Genomic DNA, 20,677 nt, shown 5'->3' with positions numbered 1-20,677 from the left:
ATGAAAAACACTTTAATTTGAAAAGATATATGGCACCCCTATGTTCACTGCAGCATTATTTATAAAAGTGAAGATATGGAAGCAACCCAAATGTCTATCAATAGACAAATGGATAAACAAGTAGTATATATACACAATGGAATATTACTCAGCCTTAAAAAAGAATGCAATTTTGCCATTTGCAACAACATGGATGAGCCTAGGGTGTAATGTTGAGTGAAGCAGAGAAACACAGAGAAAGACTAATGCCATATATTTTCACTCATATGTGCAAATTAAGAAATAAAACAGATGAGCAAACAGAGGGGAAAAAAGACAAAAAACAGACTCCTAGATATAGAGAACAAACTGGTGGTTGCCAGAGGGGAGGTGGGTGGGGGATTGGATGAAATAGATGAAGAGGATTAAGGAGTTGTTTGTGATGGGCACTGAGTAAAGTACAGACGTATTGAACATTGGGGTACAGATGTTCCTTCTTTTACTACATCTGTATCTTTGGGGTAAATACCCAGTAGTGCAATTGCAGGGTCACAGGGTAGCTCTATTTTTAATTTTTTGAGGAATCCCACACTTTTTTCCAAAATGGCTGTACCAATTTGCATTGCCACCAATGTTCATAGCAGCAATGTCTACAATAGGCAAACTGTGGAAAGAGCAGCGATGCCCTTCAATAGACGAATGGATAAAGAAGATGTGGTCCATATATATAAAAAATGGAATACTACTCAGCCATCAGAAAGGATGAATACCCAACTTTTGTATCAACATGGACAGGACTGGAGGAGATTATGCTGAGTGAAATAAGTCAAGCGAGAGATTCAATTATCATATGGTTTCACTTACTTGTGGAGCATAAGGAATAACACGGAGGACATTAGGAGAAGGAGAGAAGTGAGTTGGGGGAAATCAGAGGGGAAGATGAACCATGAAAGACTGTGGACTCTGAGAAACAAACTGAGGGTTTTAGAGGGGAGACGGGTGGGGGGATAATGAGGCTGGTGGTGGGTACTGAGGAGGACACGGATTGCATGGATCTCTGGGTGTGGTGCACAAACAATGAATCTTGGAACACTGCATCGAAAACTAATCATATATTTCATGGTCACTAACACAGCACAATAAAAAAATAAAATGGCAAACTTTATTAAATGTATTTTACCACATGTAAAAAAATAATAAAGCAATATATTAAAAAATAAAAAAAGTATTGAATCATTATACACCTGAAACAAATTTAACACTGTATGTCAATGACATCTGAACGACAACAAAAACGAATCACATTGGGAGGGCCTCCCGCAACCCTTCAGATCACGTGCCCCCTGTTGAGTCTGTGGTGCTCCTCATGTAGCCTTACTCATGCACTGCTGGGTGGTGGAGCTGGCTCCCTTGCGGGCCTGTCCAGCAGTGGCTCTACCTTATTCACACCATCCAACTCACGGGGAGCCAGTAAGTGTCCAATGCCTGACTCACGACACAAGCTTGGTGCGTTCAGAGCTGCATGCCCAGAGCATCCATGTCATTGTCCCCATATTCTCATACCCCACCATTACCTCCCACATTATGTCTGTTCTTTCCCAGACCTCTTCCCTGAAACTGCAGAGCAAACACCTTTAACGATTTCCTAAGACCAAATCCAACAGGTTATTTCCGGCCTTCATTTCTTTGTCTTCATCCCAGCATTGGACTCTATGGGCAAACCATCTCCGCCTTCACTGCTCCGGCCACAGTCTTCTGGCTTCTAGTCTCCTGCTTACCCCGTAAATGGCAGGGTTGTCAGCCCACCTCTATCTTATTCCACACAGTCCCCCTCGGCGTTCCTTTCCACTGCTATGGCTTCAGCTACCACCGCCATGCTGGGATCCCTACACCCATCCTGAGCTCGGATTATGTGTAATTCCCACAGTCATCTAAAGAGCAAACTTGACCAAAACTGCCCCAGGATCTGCTCCTCTCCCTGTATTCACCTCTTGTGGAGAGCAGAGCCTCCACCCACCCATTCGGCCCAAACAGAAGTCTGAAGTCTTAATTTCCTCCCCTCAACTCCCCCTCACATGCAAGAGGTCTGTGGATTCCACCCCTGAACATCTTGGAATCTGCTGCTTCCTCTCCCTTCCCACTGCCCGTCACTTGCATCAGCTCCTCATCCTTTCCTTCCAGGGTATGCACAAGTGCCACTGAAGTGGCCTCCCTCCATCACTCTCCAACCATCTATCTGTCACACCTGGAGCCTGAGTACTGTTTCTACAACTCAAAACTGACCATGTTAATCCTCTGCTAAAAGCAACACCTTTCCCAAACTTCCAGGTGTACAATCAGGCCTCTGTCTACCTCCCCAAGCATGTCCCTTACCATGCCCTCCAGAGTCCCTATTTTCCTGGAGTTCCACTCGACTGCACCTCTGCTCCTGCTGCTTTCGGCCTGGGATGACCGTCCCTTGTCAAAATGCAGCTTGAGGATTCCAATCTCTGTGAAGCTTTCCTAATGCCCCTGTACTGTATGGACCAGGCACAGAACTTTCTCCCTTGACTGGACTTTGAGGCCATGGACGCAAGAGCCACATTCTTCATCTTGGAGTTTTCAGAAACAGGCACAGTGCCTGACACATAGCACTTAATAAATGAAGCATTTATCAGTAATGCCACAGAGAGGTCTTGCGTGACATTCTCAGGGTACACACCCTTGGACCTGGCAAGTTTAAGTAACGCCATAGCATTTGCACCATTATGGGCAAGGCAGCATACCACCATTTCCCAGGGGACCAGGAGACTGGGACTCAGCATTGCTTCCTACTCTATGCAGAAGAGAGCTGAGGCACAGAAGCCACTGGGAGAGGGCCTCCTAGATCACACCCATCAACCTCCCCCACCCCCACCGCCTCCGGCTGGAACCATCTTACACGAAAGTAGGATAGGGACCCTGGCAGAGAATCTTACCTTGGGCCCTAGAAGCTCCTTTGGGCATGTGGGTTGGACCGGTTCAGAGCTTTCCTTTCCACAGCACTGAAACTAGAGAGTCAGAAAAGAGTTTTTAGGGCAGCGGAGAGAGAAGTGGGAGCTACAAGTCTGGGCATCACTGCTGAGGACCAGGGGACTGAGGCAGCAAAGCAGCTATGGGGCCCAGTCAGAGCAAACCAAGCTGCCATTTCTAGAAAGATGGTGAAGAGTCACATAATCATGCTAGCAAAACAGGGAAAGGAATTCCGTCAAGTTTTCTGAGTTTCACGTTGGGAAGTGACTCAAGGCAACCCAAACAAAGCAAGAAGCCAATGGATGGCATCTGTGTGAATTGTTGTTTTTTAGACAGGTATTGGGTTTTTAGATTTTTTTTTTTTTCAGCCTGGGAGTAATTTAATCTACTGAGTGGCTAAAGTTTTATGAGCTTCAGGAAGGGCTCATTAGCTGGGGACAGTCTGGGACAGAGAGGAAAAGTGACCACAGCAGATGAACCCTCAGGACTGAAAGGCCCGGGCCTGAAGGCTAGTCAGCAAACAGGTGTCCTGCTTTACCGCTGGTCCTTCAAGGACAGAGGAGAATGTGTGTGGCTTGATGTCGCAGGGTCAGCTGAGGCTGAGCCGGAGAAATGTTTGGTACTTCCAGGACAGTCCTGTGACGAACAAGAATGGGGCTACCTGAAAGCACCTGGCCCAGCAGTTCATAGCTACTTCTGCATATTGCAGAGAGAGGTTAAGACTCTGGCCTGGCCCATCTCCTCTGTACCTACTCCTTGGCTGCCTGTGTGCAGCCCTCAGCACTGCACTGACAGCACAGTCCCACGGAACGTTCCAGGATAAGGGGAGCATGGCTGTCTCTGTGCCCTTTCATTTTACAAAAAGGGGAGCTGAGCGATTATTAGGGAGACAAGGAACATGCTTAAGTGGCGGGTCTGCAGCTAGAAATGAGCTTTTCTGACATGAAGGTCATGGCTGTTTGTTATACCACTAAGCCGCCTTTTGAGAGACCTTGGTATTTAATTGGGCGGCTTTCTGGGTGTTCTTATTTGTGCTCTTTTGTCTCCGACCCTCTGTGCTAGGCCTCTTTCTCTTCTAGGTTCTACACAAAATGCCAACTGTGTCTCCTGAGAGGGCTGAAATACAGTGCTCCAGCTTCATTTCACCACATTTATTCTGATCCAGGTGAAGAGAGAGAGCCTGGCTAATGAATGATCTTTAGAAGAGATGATTTCAAGGAAGAAGTAAAGTGACTTACTGTTGAGTGGAAGGTAATGAGAGTCCCATTTCCCCTTTCCCTGTCTTTCAGGTAATCACTGTAAGCCTCCTCGTACATGGTCTGAACATGTCGTAGAGCCTGAAAAACCAAGGGGACAGCGAGTGGGGGAAGTTTCAAACATTCCCCTTTCATCAAGGAAAACCCCCCATTCCTTACCCTTGGAACATACAGCCTTTCCCTATGTTTATCTGTATTTAAAGACAATGCTACATATATGGGAAAATTACAGGCTCTGGAGTTTCTCAGACACTTTCGGAGATGGAAGGGTAGACTAACCAAGAACAGCTTTCATAGACTAGCAAATGTCTTCGAGCGGACGTTCTCAAACCTGAATGGACGTTGGCATCCATCAGCCGCCAGGCTCGTGGGCCCCCCAGGACATTCTGACGTACAACCAGAGTGGGGACTTACGTGTTCTTGGTACCCTATTTGTTAGAAGTACTCAAGTCTGTCCATGACATGGTTTGAAAAATGTTCATGACCAAGGAAAACTGGTTCAGCATACAAATATCATAGGAAACTTAGAGAATGTTTTTTTCTGGTTATAACAGCATGTGATCTGATGTCCCTAGTGATCTCAAAAAGTCCTAAGATCCAATTCCTCCAACCTATAGAAAGAACCGGTTACTTTAGAAATATTCTAAAGGAGGTGATATTTACTTATTCTACATGTTTACCATTTTTTAGAAAAATCCAAAGTTTATACACACAATACTGGTAGCACATGAATTTATGGGAAATACGGTAAACTTAAGATTCCATTCTTCCTCTTTTCCACGCCCTTCTTTCCCACAGTGTGTCCCTTCCTCTCTGGCCTCTGTGGGTTCTCTTGATAACGTATTTTGGATGCCTACAGTTTGAGCACCAATTTAAATAAATTGGCTTTCCCAGCACACAGCAAGTCAGACTTCAGACTTTGAGGATGATGTGGCCTCTTTTCAGGCCAAGCCCTATGGACAAATGATAATCTAACAAGGGGTAAAAATACATGTTCCTCTCCATCCCTCTTTCTCATGTGTGCAATCTGCCTGCTTCCCCGTTACAAATGGGATCATCTTAAACTAGAGATCCTTTAAAAGAAATCATAGACTCTTTTACAGATCTAATGAACTATCATCTTCTCAGAAAAATGTGTGCAAATAAATGTATGCATACTTATACGTACAATATGCACAGGTCTGCACAATACGAGTAGGTTAAAAAGTTCTGTGTAAAGGATATCTGTGGGGATTATTTAGTTTTTCAGTATCATTGTGGGTGAAATATTCTCATAGCTTTTGCCATAAAAAAACACTTTAACCATCATTAAAAGAAATTGTAATTTCTACTTACTACACCCTTGCCTATAAAAGCAAATACTCCAGTGGTTACTTCAGCAGCAAATATCACCAGGAGGCAGGTGAAGAACTGTAGAGGAAAGAAAATACTCACTTCATTAACTCAATACCTTTTCAATTTATTTGGCCTCTTTAATGCTAGTTCCACTTGGAAAAAAAAAAAAAAAAAAAAGACATTAGGCGAGATTATTAGTTTGAATTGATCTGGTAGGAAGCATCTACTGCAAGTTTTTTCATTCATTCATTTGCTCATTAATTCATTCAGCAATTGTTCATTAAATATCTACTCTGCATCAGGCACTGTCCTTGGCACTGGGTGTACAGTGGTGATAAGATATAATCCCCACGTCTCTGCTATCATGGACCTTCTATTAGAAAAAAGGGATGAATACTCGCCATTTGCATCAACATGGACGGAAGTGGAGGAGATTATGCTGAGTGAAATAAGTCAAGCAGAGAAAGACAGTTACCATATTGTTTCACTTATATGTGGAACATAAGCAATAGAGCAGAGGACCACAGGGGAACAGAGGGCAAATGGGGAAGAAATCAGAGAGGGAGACAAACCATGAGAGACTCTGGACTCTGGGAACCAAAGTGAGGGGATGGGGAGATGGGGTAACAGTGATGGGTATTAAGGAGGGCAAGTATGGTGCTGAGAACAGGGTGTTGTTACATGCAACTAATGAATCATGGACCACTACATCAAAAACTAAAGGATGTACTATATGGTGGCTAACTAAACATGACAATAAAAACGAAAATGTGAAGTATGATAAATGAGTAAGGCAATAAAAAAGTGAGTTAGATAATTTCAGGTAGTGTTAAAGAAATCCCACCACTTACATCAGGGAAATACAAATCAAAACCACAGTGAGATGCCATCTCATGCCAGGCAGAATGGCTAAATGACTTTCCAGAAAGTCAGGAAACAAAAGATGTTGGTGAGGATGCGGAGAAAGGGGAACCCTCCTACTGTTGGTGGGAATGCAAGCTGGTGCAACCACTCTGGAAAACAGCATGGAGGTTCCTCAAAATGTTGAAAATAGAGCTACCCTACGACCCAGCAATTGCACTACTGGATATTTACCCTAAAGATAAAAATGTAGTGATCTGAAGGGGCACGTGCACCTGAATGTTTATAGCAGCAATGTCCAGAATAGTCAAACTATGGAAAAAGCCCAGATGTCCTTTGACAGATGAATGGATAAAGAAGAGGTGGTATATATACACAGTGGAATACTATGCAGCCACCAAAAGAAATGAAATCTTGCCATTTACTACGATGTGGATTGAACTAGAGGGTATTATGCTAAGAGAAATAAAGTGGTCAGGAAAGACAATTTTCATATGATCTCTCTGATATGAGGAGTTTGAGAGGCAGGGCTGGGGTTTGGAGGGGAAGGGAGGGAAAAATGAAACAAAATGGGACCGGGGAGGGAGACACACCATAAGAGACTCTTGGTCTCAGGAAACAAACTGAGGGTTGTTGTGGGTGTGAGGGAGGGAGAGGGTGGCTGAGTGATGGACATTGGGGAGGGTATGTGCTATGGTGAGTGCTGTGAATTGTGTAGGACTGATGAGTTACAGACCTGTACCCCTGGGGCAAATAATACAATATATGTTAATAAAAAATAATTAAATTTTTAAAAAAGAAGGAAAAAGAATTCCTGTCACTTAGAACAGTGCCTGGCACCTAGGCAGTCAATGAATTCTTGATGAACGAAAGAGATTCCATAAAGATATAAAACAAGGCCAGGACACAAGAATTGACTGGTGGGGTCTAGGCTTGGGGAAGGTGTGGTCCAGACTCTGCGGACTGTAACGCTTCTCTGGGGAGTGGGAGTGTGGGTGAGGGGCAGCCTCCTGGACAGATCTCTGCTCTGCTCTCTTGGGTCCGCTCTGTGTTCGGTGATAAATGACAGGGAGCTCAGCAACATGGGAAAGACAGGAAGAATGGAGGACGGAGGAGGTGAGTTAGAGATTTTACCCTGCAAGAGATCAGAAGCAGAAGCCACAGTTAAAAATCAAAGACTGCAACAAGAAGGAGAGACTGCCCCTAAAATTGCTGTTTCTGATCCCTCATGGAGAAAGACAAAATCTTTCTCTCTCCCGGCCCGTCTTCCTTCTCCTTGTTTCTCTAGGGTCACTCTGGCATTGGATGTAGAGCAGTAACTGAAATTCATTCTTTTCTTTTCTTTTTTCTTTCTTTCTTTTTTAAGACAGAGCCTGCTTATTAAAAGAAACCACAAGAGGGATGTTCGAGGTTACTGATCTCAAACAGCAATTCTTTTCTTATAGTTCACAACACTTCCTTACCTATGGGAACCTTGGCTGCCTCCCTCACTGTGAAATAATTTTGAAGGAGCAATCATAATTACCCCTTACAATTATTAGGCACTTTTCCTCCCCAAACATCTTCATGCCACGGACCTCATTTTTTTTTTTTTCCATACTTTCCATATGAGGCGGGGACAAAGATAATGTTATTTTTGAGGAAGAAATGGAGAAACGGAGACTCAGGGAAGAGGGAGTGCCAAGGTCTCAGTAGGTCCAGGAGCTGATGCTGGAGGCCAGACCTGGGGGCCCCCTTCAGACCAGTTCCCTCCCCCCACGCCCTACTTACAGATCCAAGCACACACTGCGACTCCCGCATGGCTCCGCAGCACCCGAAGAAGCCCACGGCCATCATCAGGGCCCCTGCTCCAACCAGCACGTACAGCCCTGCAGGGAAGAGTCAGAGGAGCAGCTGACCCTCAGCCCGCTGGCTGCCCAGCAGCTCCAGGGGTCAGCTCCCAGTCGGGCTCTGCCGAGAGTCTTCCGCTGCTGCTAATGTGATGGGAGACACCCGTTGAAAGCACCTGCCAGAACCTGAGCAGGGATCCTGAGAGGCAGGGGCTCGGTTACCCCCAGGGAACAGAGAAAGTTGGTACTTATCCAGGTGAAGGGATCTCCTCACCCTCACTTGAGCGGCAAGGATTGGAAAGCTTGTGTGTCTGATTCCCAAAGCATATATGCTCTTAACCACTTCTACACGCCCTCTCCCTGCACCCACCCAACCATGCCAGGCACTTTACCTTTCAGGTCTCTACCACCCCTGTCAAGTGGTCATTACTGTCATTTGCATGAAATTGAAGCAGTTGGGTCCAGGGGTGGTCAGGATCAGTGCCAGAGGCAGGGCACAAACCCACACCTCCCTAGGAGCCCCTTGGGCTCTCGTGGCACTCAGGAATTCATGGCTGTCACCATCTATGATGGCCAGGAGGACAAAGTGTCTGGGAGGGCTGATGGGCTGCCCAGATGGGAGAACACGGACACAGCGGGGCAGAAGGGGGAGGGTTTGGTTACAGAGAGGGCCTGGAGGACACAGCAATAAGGCTGTAAATTTTGCGAGAATCACACACTTTAGAGGGCATCACCATGTACACTGGGCACACGGGTAGTTGCAATGTTCTAAGAAAACAGCTGAGAGAGGAGGTGACAAGGTAACACACACCAAATACTGTTACTAATACAATATTAGCTTCATTTATGAAGGGCTTACTTTTTCTGGGCATGGCAACTGGCACAGATTTATTAATTTAATCTTCCTGAGGCAAAGCACCATTATTATATCCATTTTCTAGAGAAACTAGGCCCCCAAAGTTAAGCAGTTTGCCCAAGTTCATAGAGCTGGGATAAAAATACCCATCTGCTTCTAAAGCCACGCCATCACCACTACCCTAACCTGCCCCACCCGTCCAGCACCAACAGCAACCTTCATTTGGGTGCTAATTTCACTTATTACTGAAGGCAAGCCATAGAAACCATTGCTCATAGAGAAAGAAAAGGACAGAAATGTTCTTGTTCTGAGAGAAATAAAGCCAAGCGCTTTCGTATTTCCTTTTCTGATCCAGAGATAAGTTAGCACACAATGTGAGGCCTGGTGCTGGACTTGCTTAGAATAATGCTAATTGTCTCTATTTTATTTTTTGCATTTTAGTCCTATGAGTCACCTGGAAACCCCTCCCATTCTCTGAAAGGGTGGGGAGCCAGTGGTCCACTTCTGTGGAGGAGGCCTGGGTGCGCCCGCTGGGTGTCTCCGGGGGCCCCTCTGGGTGCTGCCGGTGGTTTGTGGGCAGACCTCTTGGGTCCCTGACACAGATGGGGTGGCAGGCCAGGCTGCTGTTCTTCCGGTCTCCCCCAGGCTGTTGTCAGGGCCTCCGGGCTGGGGAAGCCCTGAGGCGCCTGCCGGCCTGGGGCAGGTGTTCCTCTCTCTCTCTGCTGCTCTGCTGGCTTGGCCCCTTCCTCCCCTTTCCCCGTCACTAGAAAAGGAATTTCGTGTGGAATGGATGTGGTCATGAGAGAAATGACACCGTATTAAAAACAGGCTAATGTTGGCTCCACTGCCTCAACACCTTATTGCTTCAAACACTTTCTTTTTCTAAGCTCTTTCATTTCCATCATCTCACCGGCCTCTCGAACAAGCCCATTAGATGAGGCAAGGGTTCTATTTCTGGTTTGTTAGTAGGGGTCGGGCCCATAGACCCGACTCCTGTCCTGTTCGACCAGGCAGCAGTGTCACCACCTTATTTTGTCCCCTCACAAAGGGTCACACACATGGGCTACCGTAGTATATTGATTTTCCTCTACAGATTCTGCTCCAAGTGACAGTCGAGGGTCTGGGCCCCCCTGGAGCCTTCTGTAGCTTGGGCTCCAGCACAGGGGAATTCACCGGGACCGGACCCGGACTGCTCTTTTCCACTTGGTGCTTTTGCAGGTTCTCGTATTTGTCTTTCTCTGTATCTGAAGTCCACCACCTAACCTTATTCACCCGATCTAGAATACGCCCAGCACAAGACAGGATTCTTGATCAGCCTGGCTGTCTGCCACTGCCCATCTTTGCCGGGAAATACACGCTAGGAATACATTTCAGCAGACCTCCACGAAGCCGCCAAAGGCCTGGGCTCTCTCAGGGTCGGGCAGATGAGTGTGTGGCCGCACTCCTGAGAAGGGGCTTCCGGGAGTCCAGAATGCAGGAAAGAGGGCTGCTCCTGGGGAGGCTGGGGTGCGGTGGACACAGGCACGGGAGCTGAGGACAACATTGTACCCCACCGTAGACAAACTCACTCAGCCCTTCTGGCAATAATCCTTGTCCTTCTAAAATAATGACACCCCCTACCTCCCCGCACCAAGAAAATCTGCTTATTTATATAACAGGCCCTTCTTAGGCTCTCGGAATCCTAGAGCTCAGAGCAAACACACGGTGGGACTGACCCAGCAGCTCCGATCCCTGAGGCTCTCCCCAGCAACCAAAAAGCCTCGTCTGTAGTAATTCATTTTTAAATGGCTCTCCCCCTTTCCGGGACTGGGTAGTGGCGCGGTCATCCATTTCCGTGACTTTCTGGAGGCAGACGGTTTTACAGACCCGGCTAATGACCATTTTTCATCCAAGAATATTTTTTCTCTGCCTTGGTGCCACTCTCCCTCCCTCCCAGCTGGCCGGGCTGCACATAATTACATCTGTATGTGGAGTGCGGCATGGGGCTTAGCTGATGGGGAAGGTAGAGACTTGAGCTCTACGTGAATAACAGCGTTGGTTATGGAGTACGGTTGTGTGGAGCCGAACATGGATGAGTCATGGAGTCATTCAGCCCTGGGGTGACAACTGCCACTTCCTGGCACCTCAGCCTGCTCTGTGCAGCAGCCACACTGTGCGCCCGACGGGCAATGGCCCGGGAGCCGGCCCCCACGCCATCAACCCTTCTCTCCTTGGATGGGGTCTGTGGCTTATTAGTAGTCACATCTCACAGCTGGGGAATCTGGGATTCCCTGGAGAATGGAAGGTGTTTGCCAGAGGAACTGCCCAGATCATGAGAGGCAAACCTGGAACCGAGCTAGGGAGTCTGATGCAAAATGCACAGTCTGACCCCGCTGGTGCAATTCCAGTGGGAACGCAGGACAAGGGGGACTCTCAGCTAAAAGCTGTTCACTTTGCAATTTATAAATGTCAGGAGGGTGAGGGCCTGCAGAGTCTCTAAGGGATGATATCTGGGTCTTCCTCTGAAAATACAGGGCTGGGAGCTAGAAATCCAGGACTGTCAGCTGACATTCGGGTATTGTTATCTATGATATGGAAATAATAATCTCACTTGTAAAAACGCTTTGGAGAAACTGTCTCAACCAGGTAAGCTACAGCACCTCTCTTCTGAAGACACCATGACTCTCTGGGAAAGCTGAAAACCAAGAAGTAACAAAATATGATCGGAGTGAGCTGGAGTTTTGAAAAAAGCAAGCCAGCTTCTCAGCGTTCAGCCCTGGAACCCTTTCCTTTACACATAATGTTACACACAATCGAAACCAGGCTCCCTGACTCTGAATTCAACAGGGGGAGACAGCTACGCATCAGCCTGGGACCCTGGAGAGCCAAAGGGCTGCTGTCTGTGTGGGCAGCCCCTCTGTGGAAAAAACCTGCCAATGTCCTTGGCTCACAAACACGACTTCATGTGCCCCAGCAAGAGTGCCCCATCTAGGCTTCTGAGGCCCCGGGAGGCCAGTGCCCTGCTCAGCACTCCTGGAAAGGCCCCCTGCGCTGTCTTGTCCCTCTAGGAGGCCGCCGTGGAGAGGGGCAGGTTAGTGGAGTTTGCAAGCCAGCCGGCAGGGGAGCGTCCCGCTGGGGTTTGTGGAGAGAGACCACAGTGGAAAGAGGGCAGGAAACCCCAAGTTATCCCAGCGGTTCCTCTCTTTCAGCCTCTCTGTTCTCCATGTTAGCACTCCAGGGACACCGATATCCTGCCCCAACCTCCGCACCTTGGCCTGGACTCAGAGGACCTTGAGAAGGGGCAGCAGGGGGCAGCCCTCAGGGCTCGGGGCTCCCGTCTGGATCTCTCCACCCTGTCCCCAGCTGTGATGTCAGGGTGGATCGTCATCACAGGAAGGGAACCTCTCTCCATCACAAGGAAGAAGCAAGGATCCCAGACAGGAAAGCATCCTCACCCCCAAGGACAGAGAGAAAGTTCTCCTACAAAGCCTGGAAGTCATCTGCCCAGAAACAGGGACCTAGACCCTGTGTGTTCCTGACGTTGCTCTCAGAGAGGGGCCTCTAGGCTGTGAGGCTCTTTCTTTAAAAGCCACTTGAAAGTGCCCCAGCCTGTTCACCAACACTCTTTAACAATGGGGTGATAAGAGTTTCGTGGGCTGATTGCTCTGGCACTAATTCTGAAAAGAAAACACCCAGCTTAGTGACCGCCACCCTGTGACATGAAGTGAGATTTTCCAAAACCTGTGCCTGCTTCTTTTTTAAAGTCCTATTACTTCAGTGTTTGCTCTGTAAGTCCATAAATGGTGTCCTGGTGTATTTTTCTTCTCGTTTTATTGCCAGAGAGCAGGTATCTTTCCTATTTGGATAATTATTTATTGAGGAAAGAAGTACCGATTTCTGCAAACATGTATATGGCTCCAGTTATAGTTGAAGAAACACCTGAAGTGGAGAGGAGGTCTCTGACTTCCCGCGACTGTTTATTGTTGTCACTGTCCAGGTAAAGAGTACAAGCATAGGCCGAGGCGTCAGCAGACCTGGGTTGTAGTCTGAGCCCCGCCATGAAGAGCTGGAAAACCACCGCTGACTGACAACCTCCCGTTTCTTCTCCCCTGTGCTGTTTCCTTATTCTACTTGGTGCTAAGATTCCTGATAACACGTTTCCCTGAACTTTGAGGGCTGACTGTGCCAGCCACTCAAGGGCAGACCTGGGGGAGGGGAGGTGTGGCTGAGGAAGAAGAGCTAAGGGTGGGCGAACCCACATCCATGCCCCAGGCCACCAAGAACACACCAGAAGGACTCAGGCCCTGCCATATGGACTGCTGTTTTCCTCAGCCAGCATTCACTTCCTCGTCATCTCTGTGACAGAAACCAACCTCCTCTGCGCAGTCCCTGTGGACTTTGACCTTTAAGGCAAACGTGAAGCCCAGATGTTGGCCAGCAAGCCCATCCCAATGACCGGTGTGGGAACAGGCCTGGACCCGAGACAGCTAGCAAGACTGACGCTCGGGGTTTTAGTCAGAGCTGCTGGCATGAAAGCAGGAGGTCCCTCCGTTGCCAGGGTTACGAGGGAGCTGGCACCTGGGGCTGGGAGCGGCCATGTTGTCACGTCTTGAGGAAAACTGCCAAAGGGAAGCAGAGGGGAGACATGGGTACAGGTGGGACTCCGACCCCATCACTTGCACGAATCTTGGACTTTTCGGTTTGGCGAGTCAAGAAATTTCTGTTGTGCTCAAGACGGCCTGCGTCAACTTTTTGTGACTTGCAACTAAAAAAGTTCTGACAGATATGTCCAGAAAGATATGACATTTCCTGCATCATGGGCCGCTCATATTGCTTCGGTTTAGATTAGCGAATACGAAAGTCCGCATGGAACGGGTCCCCTCCTACTGAACCCAGGAATCTCCTGAATTGACAACACTCCATTCTGATTTTTGCCACGTTAGTGGTTAAATACCAACGTAGGGGAAAGTTCACTCCTACCTGTGGGAGTCTGCCTAGCTTCTTGGGCTTACAAAAGCATGAAAAAGGTTTTCTTACCTTGGACCCAAATCGACACGTGTGAAACTGCTGGTCAGCACCGTGTGGGACAAGGCAGACAGAGGATGCTCCCCACGTTGCACCTCCGGTCTACACACCATACCCCCTCTGAGCGGAAGCCCTTCCTTCCGCAAATCAGGTTCCCACTGAGGCTCATGAATGATTCCTGCTAGACTTGACTCATCTCTTGCCGATATCTTTGATCGTTTTGATTCCTTCTGTCCCTGACTTTAATACTGTTTAATAATACTGTTTAATAACGTTTCTTGTCTTTCTTCACAGTCCCTACTGTTGACAAGCACCACGGTGATGCCCTTCTGTCTGAGTCACCTAGCATGTTCTTTCCTGTCTCCCCTCTCATTCCACTGCTGCCAGAATAATCTCTTTAAAAATGCAGCCCCGGATCATCCCTCCCCACAAACCCTGAACTATCCCTCTGTTGCTTTACCAAACGAATAAGCGTTGACCTTCAGGGCCTGTGTGTTTGTCCTCTCCCTCCCTTGCTCTTCTAATCCTACCTCCCACCTTGCCCCAATCTGTTCCACTCCAGCCAGAGTCCTCTGCCCAGGCTGGGCTTGCTGGTCACTGTCCCGTGGACACGCCTGGCTCAGTCTTTGCCCCACATCCTCCGCTGTCCTTGTTTGTCTTCTACTCATTGATGACAGCTGGTCTTTAAAACCGAAATCAGATTCTTGCCTCACTGGTTTAGAATAACCCCTGATGCACCCACAGCAAATACCACTTAGCTGGCATTTAGTTACATGCTCGTTTCCATTAGAATTTAAATTGTTAACTCTGTGAGTCTTTTCAAATAGATTGCAAAGATACATGGGAGCCAGAACAGCGTTCTCATCCTCTTTTGTGTGATTCCAGAGCCCAGGACTATAGATGCTGGCTGATGGAGCCATGAATAGATTATATGTTTTCCTAAACGGAGGAGCCTATAAAAAAAGAGGGAAAGACTAGAAGGGCCCCTGTTTCAATGCATAACGATGTCTGCATAAACCCAAATACTTGATGAATTCCCCAGATTAAAAACACCATGAAGAGATTTTTAGATAGTCAGGTGTTTACCCTCATTGAAAGGGAGACAGCCTTTCTTACCTGTTCTTCAGGGAACCCAGCTCTTCATAGTTTTTTAGAAATGGTGTTTCTTTACTGCTGCCCCAAATTCCCTGTTCAGGCTGAGGAATTACATTATAGGGATTTCTATCTTTCAACCTCACTCTTGGGGGTCGTGAGAGGCTAGGTGACTCGGTTTTAGGTGGTTAGTTTTTGCCAAACCACTTGAAGCAGAATGTCTGGCTCTAAGGGAAGGGTGGGGGCGGGGATGCTGTCTTTCGTTTTGGTTCTATGAAGGATGGAAGCTTCCCTCCCCATCCACCTGAGGGCACAACTGCCGCTTCTGAGGGCAAGTCTTGAGAGTCCTACCTGGGGAACTGGAGATAAATTGGGTTCCAGTGTAGAGCCTGCAGCACGTGAGGAGAAGACAGACTGAAGGCTGATACCCTGAACCCCTCCATGCCTGAACTGCAGGAGCAAAAGATTCCCACCATTTTATGGGGACTGACATTGCATTGGGACATAAGTAACTAGTGAATTCAGAGTAGGGAGAGAAAATAATGTTCACCCTGAGGATTAGCTGTAAGTGGTTGGAGGAGCTAGGTCAGGAGGAAGTCCCTAAAAGAGTATCCTGAACGATGAGCTGTCTCTTCCTCAGCCTAAGGAAATGACGGGCCACTGCCTGCCTTCTACTGGCCAGCGCTAACTCAGAGTCATGAACAAGGCTCTCCCTAGCTCAGTCTGTCTGAAAGCCCACTGTCTTCTGAGGTCCCATTCAAGCACCCATCCACCCTGACGGTTGTCTTGCTGAACCCCAGTGTTCTCTCTCACTTTTTTTTTTTTTTTTTAATGTAAGCTCTAGACCCAACATAGAGCTCAAACTCATGACCTGAGATCAAGAATAGTATGTTGTACTGACTGAGCCAGCCAGGTGGTTGCTAGAAGCTTCTTCCTAAATCTTTGATGCTTTTTAAAAATATGACTGCTAAATTCACGGGTGCATATCACCACTGTTCCCACAGGATCTTTTTTTTTTTTTTTAAAGTGGGCTCTGCACCCAGTGTGGGCTTAAGCTTACCACCCTGAGATCAAGAGTTGTACGCTCTACCGACGGAGCCAGCCAGGCGTCCCTTCTCACTTCTTAATTCAGTGATTCTGTTTGTACCACTCATGAGCACTTAACATATGGTTGTCATTATTGTCTGCTGTTTATCATTGCATATGCCTGGAGAGGCAAGAATCCCATTATGACGGGATCAGATCTTTGCTGTCGGTAATCCTGTGGGCACTGAGGTGCGACAATGCCGAACAGAGTTAGAAATCACAGGGAACAGCTATAAAAAAAGCCGCCCCGGGACCATGATCAACACGAGGGGAGAGGTGTTCCTTCTGGTGCCCTTCCCCAACTGTCCCTGCATGTCCCCCTCAAGGTGGCGGGGAACAAGGACAGGCTGAGCTCTGACCTGGGGCACTGGGGCTCACTGTGGGATGGAGAACGCTTCTGAGGAAGTTTGCAGGGCCCAGAGTTCCTCAAGGAGAAATGTGTTGAATGTGTGTGTTAGTTTTGGATGGAGAAGTGTGTACTACCTGGAAACCACATGGGTGGAAAAGAGCATTTCAGTGTTAAGTATAATGACAGACTCCTCTGCTGCTTCCTTGGGACAGAACTCTGACTTGGTCCAAGTGTCAGGGGCCCTCGGGGGCACCTGGGCCCCTTCCCAAGCCCAGAGTGACTCTCCTTTAGTCACAGGAGCCAGTCAAAGCAGCTCTCCTGGCAGCCGTGACTAGGTCAGGCATGAGCACACAGGCGGCTGTGGCCAGCAGGCTGCAAGAAGAGGGCTCCCGGGGGTCTTCTGACAAAGGTTGGATTCATTCCTGAAGAGGGCTGTGTGAGGTGAAACTGGCTTTCTTTCCTCTCTCTTTTGGACTCGGCAGCATGAGGATATGACACTTGGAGCCACCACAGCTATCTTTTAAACCTGACGGGACGTCATTGAGGTCATCTTGAGGATGGCCAGTGGAAAGATGGGAAAAAACCTGGGTCCTCGATAACTTTGTGGAACTCTGAACTCTGGAGAGTCCCCATCACCGCATTTCTTCCACTGTGTTTCACTGATTTACAATATATATTTGACATATTCACATTTTACACTCCCTAAAATTGGGATGCATATTTTATGGTATGTCATGGTTGAATTGGCAGCATTTCTTCTTAGGAAACTTACATGAACTAACTATGTGTTTTACAGAAGACTACATCTACGCTTTGGGGAACTGTGGACTGTCCTTACAGTAGGTTTGTGGTTACTTCCTTCTAGAAGTGTCTTTGCCACTATGGCTGCCCTCCTCAGGAGGCTCGGCTGTGGGAGGGTGCTGGGAAGGGGAGACAGCACAGCTGGGACTTGCCCTTTATGAGGCCTGGAGTGAGCCTGGGTGCTCTGTCCCTCCTGGGAAGCAGATACTGCTCTTCTAGGCACCGGGAGCAGATAACCTGCCCAGGATCCTTCTTTCCCTGTACTCTATGTACCCTGTAGCTGGTGCAGACTGTGGGATGGCCAGACACATCGGACTGTGACCTGTAGTGACAACAGTCTCGGGCTGGAGAGTGAGGACAGCCCACAGAAGAGGACGAGAAGTAGATCAGAGGGACTACATGCAGGAGAACGCTCAGGCCCTACTTACCACGTTGTCTCAGAATTGCAGGCCACCCCCTCTTACCACTCATCCCTTCCTCACAGCTGGTGCTGCAGGCAGCTCGTTCCCAGGGGAGCCCTGCCCTCTGCAGTGCCTAGTTAGGGAGCGACTGAGTACCTCCGAACCTCGAGATGTCTCTGCACTTGGAATTGTCTCCCTCATCGACAACTTAAAATACAAGATCACAAATAAACCCCTCACTTGGCAGGGACCCCATCAGCCCAGATGGATTGATGCATAGCTGATTTCGCTCAGTGGGCAAAAGGGAGTCTTCTAATTCTTTGGAAATGGGTGGCAGCTGAAAGAGCACGGCGGGTCTGTCCTCTGACACCGGTCTTTCTTGATTTCGATGAACCATGTGGGGAGCGGCAGACTAGGCGTGCAGTGCCCTCGCCCACCATGACCACACAGACCCTCCAGCCCCCAGCCAGGTAGAGGCTACAGGGCTCAGTTTTGCCTCTTCACTTCCCCTCCCCCAGAAGTCCAGGGGTGGGTTCTGCTCTAAGCCCCTGGGGCAGCTCCAGCTAACACTCAGAGAAGCTGAAGTCACTCACCCATGTAGAAATACTCTGGGGATTTGTCCTCCGATGAGAAGTCCTTCATGGTACCTCCGAACCGAAACCATAGTCCGAAACCAATGACAGCCGACCCTGCCAGCTGAAAGGGAAACAATACTGGTTTTCAGCAAGGGAAGGGGACGGGTGCACACAGCCCAGGAGTGGGCTGGGGGCACAGAGCGTTGAGGCTGAAGAGGCTGTCCCTTTAGACATCAGCTTGTCCACCCTTCACATTTCCTGGGGGGAGGAGAAATGATGTGCTCAGAGCCCCCCAGGTCCCTGAAGGGATGGATATCAGAACTGGGGTTTCCTGATTCCAAGCTGAGTTGTCCCCATTCTTCTGGGTTGCCCTGTGGTTGCTGGGCATAGAGAGCACAGCCTGGGGAGGCATCTCAAGAAGAATATTCCATTAATGGTTCCCGGAAGGCATGTGCCCCCTGACATGTTGTCCTTTGCTGGGCACCCTGGACCTCCTCAGCAATATCATGGAGAGAGGGGACTGTGTTTCAGCCTCTGGGTCGCCCACAGCAAGATGAACTCTCAGACCTGGGGGAAACCCATTCTTTTAAATTGGGGGGAAACACATAGCCTTCAGAACCCACCCACACCTTATGAGTGTGCAGTGCCAGTTAGAAAGCTGTTCGGAGACATCTAGAACCCTTGCTCCCGGGGCCTCCATGCTCACTCCACTGCCTGGGGATGGTTTTGCTGGCAGAGAGGAAGCTCAGCCGGTTTTTGTTTTGTTTTGTTTTGGTTTTTTTTTTTTTTTTTTTCCTTTTGGTTGCTATTTTGAGTTTCCATGGAAAGTGAGAAAGGAAAAATAATTTTCTGAAAAAGCGTGGTCTGTGTGCTGTGCAGCTCACGGTGAGGCCGTGTGGCTGGCGCAGGCCCGGCTGGGCAGGCTGGCGGCCCGTGGAGTCATTGCCTGCTTCCTCTGAGGGCTTCTGTGAGGCTCTGTGTCAACGCGGGGTCTTTTCTACTATTGTAGAACTGGGACGACTGCCGGCCTGCAGGCTCCCGCCACAAGCTCCCATCCTGGGCTTCATCAGGCCAGTCCATCAACAACATTCGCGGGGCACCTTCTGGACTCAGGTTACACAGGGAAGGAAGCAGATGTAAAGACGACATCCTTGTTCTGCCAAGCCATCTAGTTCATGTGGGGTCCCCTGGCCTGTCACCAGATGAACAGATTAGAGGCTGTCGCTGTCTCTGTCCCAGCAGGGAAGAGTGGACACAGATGCTGGCAACAAGACAGGATGCAGTCAGACGAGTAGAGGTTTAATAAGGAAAAATGGTATCAAAGTCAGGGGCAGACCAGAGCCCTGGGTGCACAGGGGCCCTCTATTGGCAGGGCTGCAAGCCAGGCTAGTGCTGCCCTTCGGGGCTCTCTGGCTGGACTTAGAGAAGGCCTTAGCCGTTCCCTTTGCTCCCCCCCAGGCCAGCTTCTTCAGAAAAGCAGTGTTACTTCACTGACGAGTCTGAGGGGCTAGAGCTCTACCAGCTGAACTCTCTCATGCGGAATAAGTAAAATTTTCCAGTACTCAGAGGAAAGCACTAATTGGATAATGTGAGGGACAGCTAAAGGAGCTGGACTCAACCAGCTTTCAAAGACTTTTGCATTTTTAAACGGGTAGCATGGCATGGAAAAATATTGACAGAAGTCATGCTAAACCATTCACAGTATTTATCTTTGAAGGTAGGATTATAGGTGGCTTTTTTCTTTTCATTCTTTTAAACTGTCCACATGAAGCATGGAATTACTCTCGTACATTTAAAAATGTTGTTTTCTCCATGCATTATATGGTAGTTTATCTGCTCAATCCAGAACAAGTGGGGGGGATTTTCTTGGGCCGTGCTCTAGTTTTGGGAGAAAATCAGCTTTGAGGTCATTGCTGTTCTGGTGCAGGGAAGAGAGTGATGCCCTTAGGAAGTCACTGTCCTAGACGCTCCTCGAGACTGCCTGGGACAGATGTGCCCAGCAAAGCCACACAGGCAACCCTCCCCATCTTGCCTCTGTGGTGACTTGATGGAAAGACAGTTTCCAAATACAAAGCAGAACCTATTGACAGAGGCATCAGGCCAAGGCCTGCAGCCACCAAGCAGACTGTGGAGGAGGTGACTGGTCCCAGGGACACCCTACCACGCGGCCACATTTTTGGCATGTCTGTACACAGACTCTAATTTATTGCTGTCTGGGATCATCCTCCCAGACGGAATACATTTGTCCACTTCTGGCACAGA

At 48.5% G+C, this 20,677-nt stretch overlaps 1 protein-coding gene across 4 annotated transcripts in view; it reads right to left on the bottom strand.

Annotated features, from left to right (window-relative positions):
• The window catches only part of TSPAN2 (tetraspanin 2), a 61,759-nt gene that overhangs the window by 22,053 nt on the left and 19,029 nt on the right, over positions 1–20,677 (bottom strand). For 2 of the 4 annotated variants that reach the window (XM_032301822.1, XM_032301824.1), the window contains exons 2-6: positions 18,434–18,536; positions 8,193–8,290; positions 5,562–5,636; positions 4,209–4,316; positions 2,937–3,008 (exon numbers count right to left, since the gene is read on the bottom strand). In XM_032301822.1, coding sequence (XP_032157713.1) covers positions 2,937–3,008; positions 4,209–4,316; positions 5,562–5,636; positions 8,193–8,290; positions 18,434–18,536 — 456 coding nt within the window. The remainder of the gene's footprint in view (positions 1–2,936; positions 3,009–4,208; positions 4,317–5,561; positions 5,637–8,192; positions 8,291–18,433; positions 18,537–20,677) is intronic. The other 2 variants (XM_032301823.1, XM_032301825.1) reach the window with 1 other exon arrangement.

This window comes from Mustela erminea, chromosome 10 (genome assembly GCF_009829155.1).
Source record: "Mustela erminea isolate mMusErm1 chromosome 10, mMusErm1.Pri, whole genome shotgun sequence".
NCBI lineage: Eukaryota > Metazoa > Chordata > Mammalia > Carnivora > Mustelidae > Mustela > Mustela erminea.
Note: the sequence above shows the minus strand (reverse complement) of the source record. Positions and strands in the feature narration are given on the sequence as shown.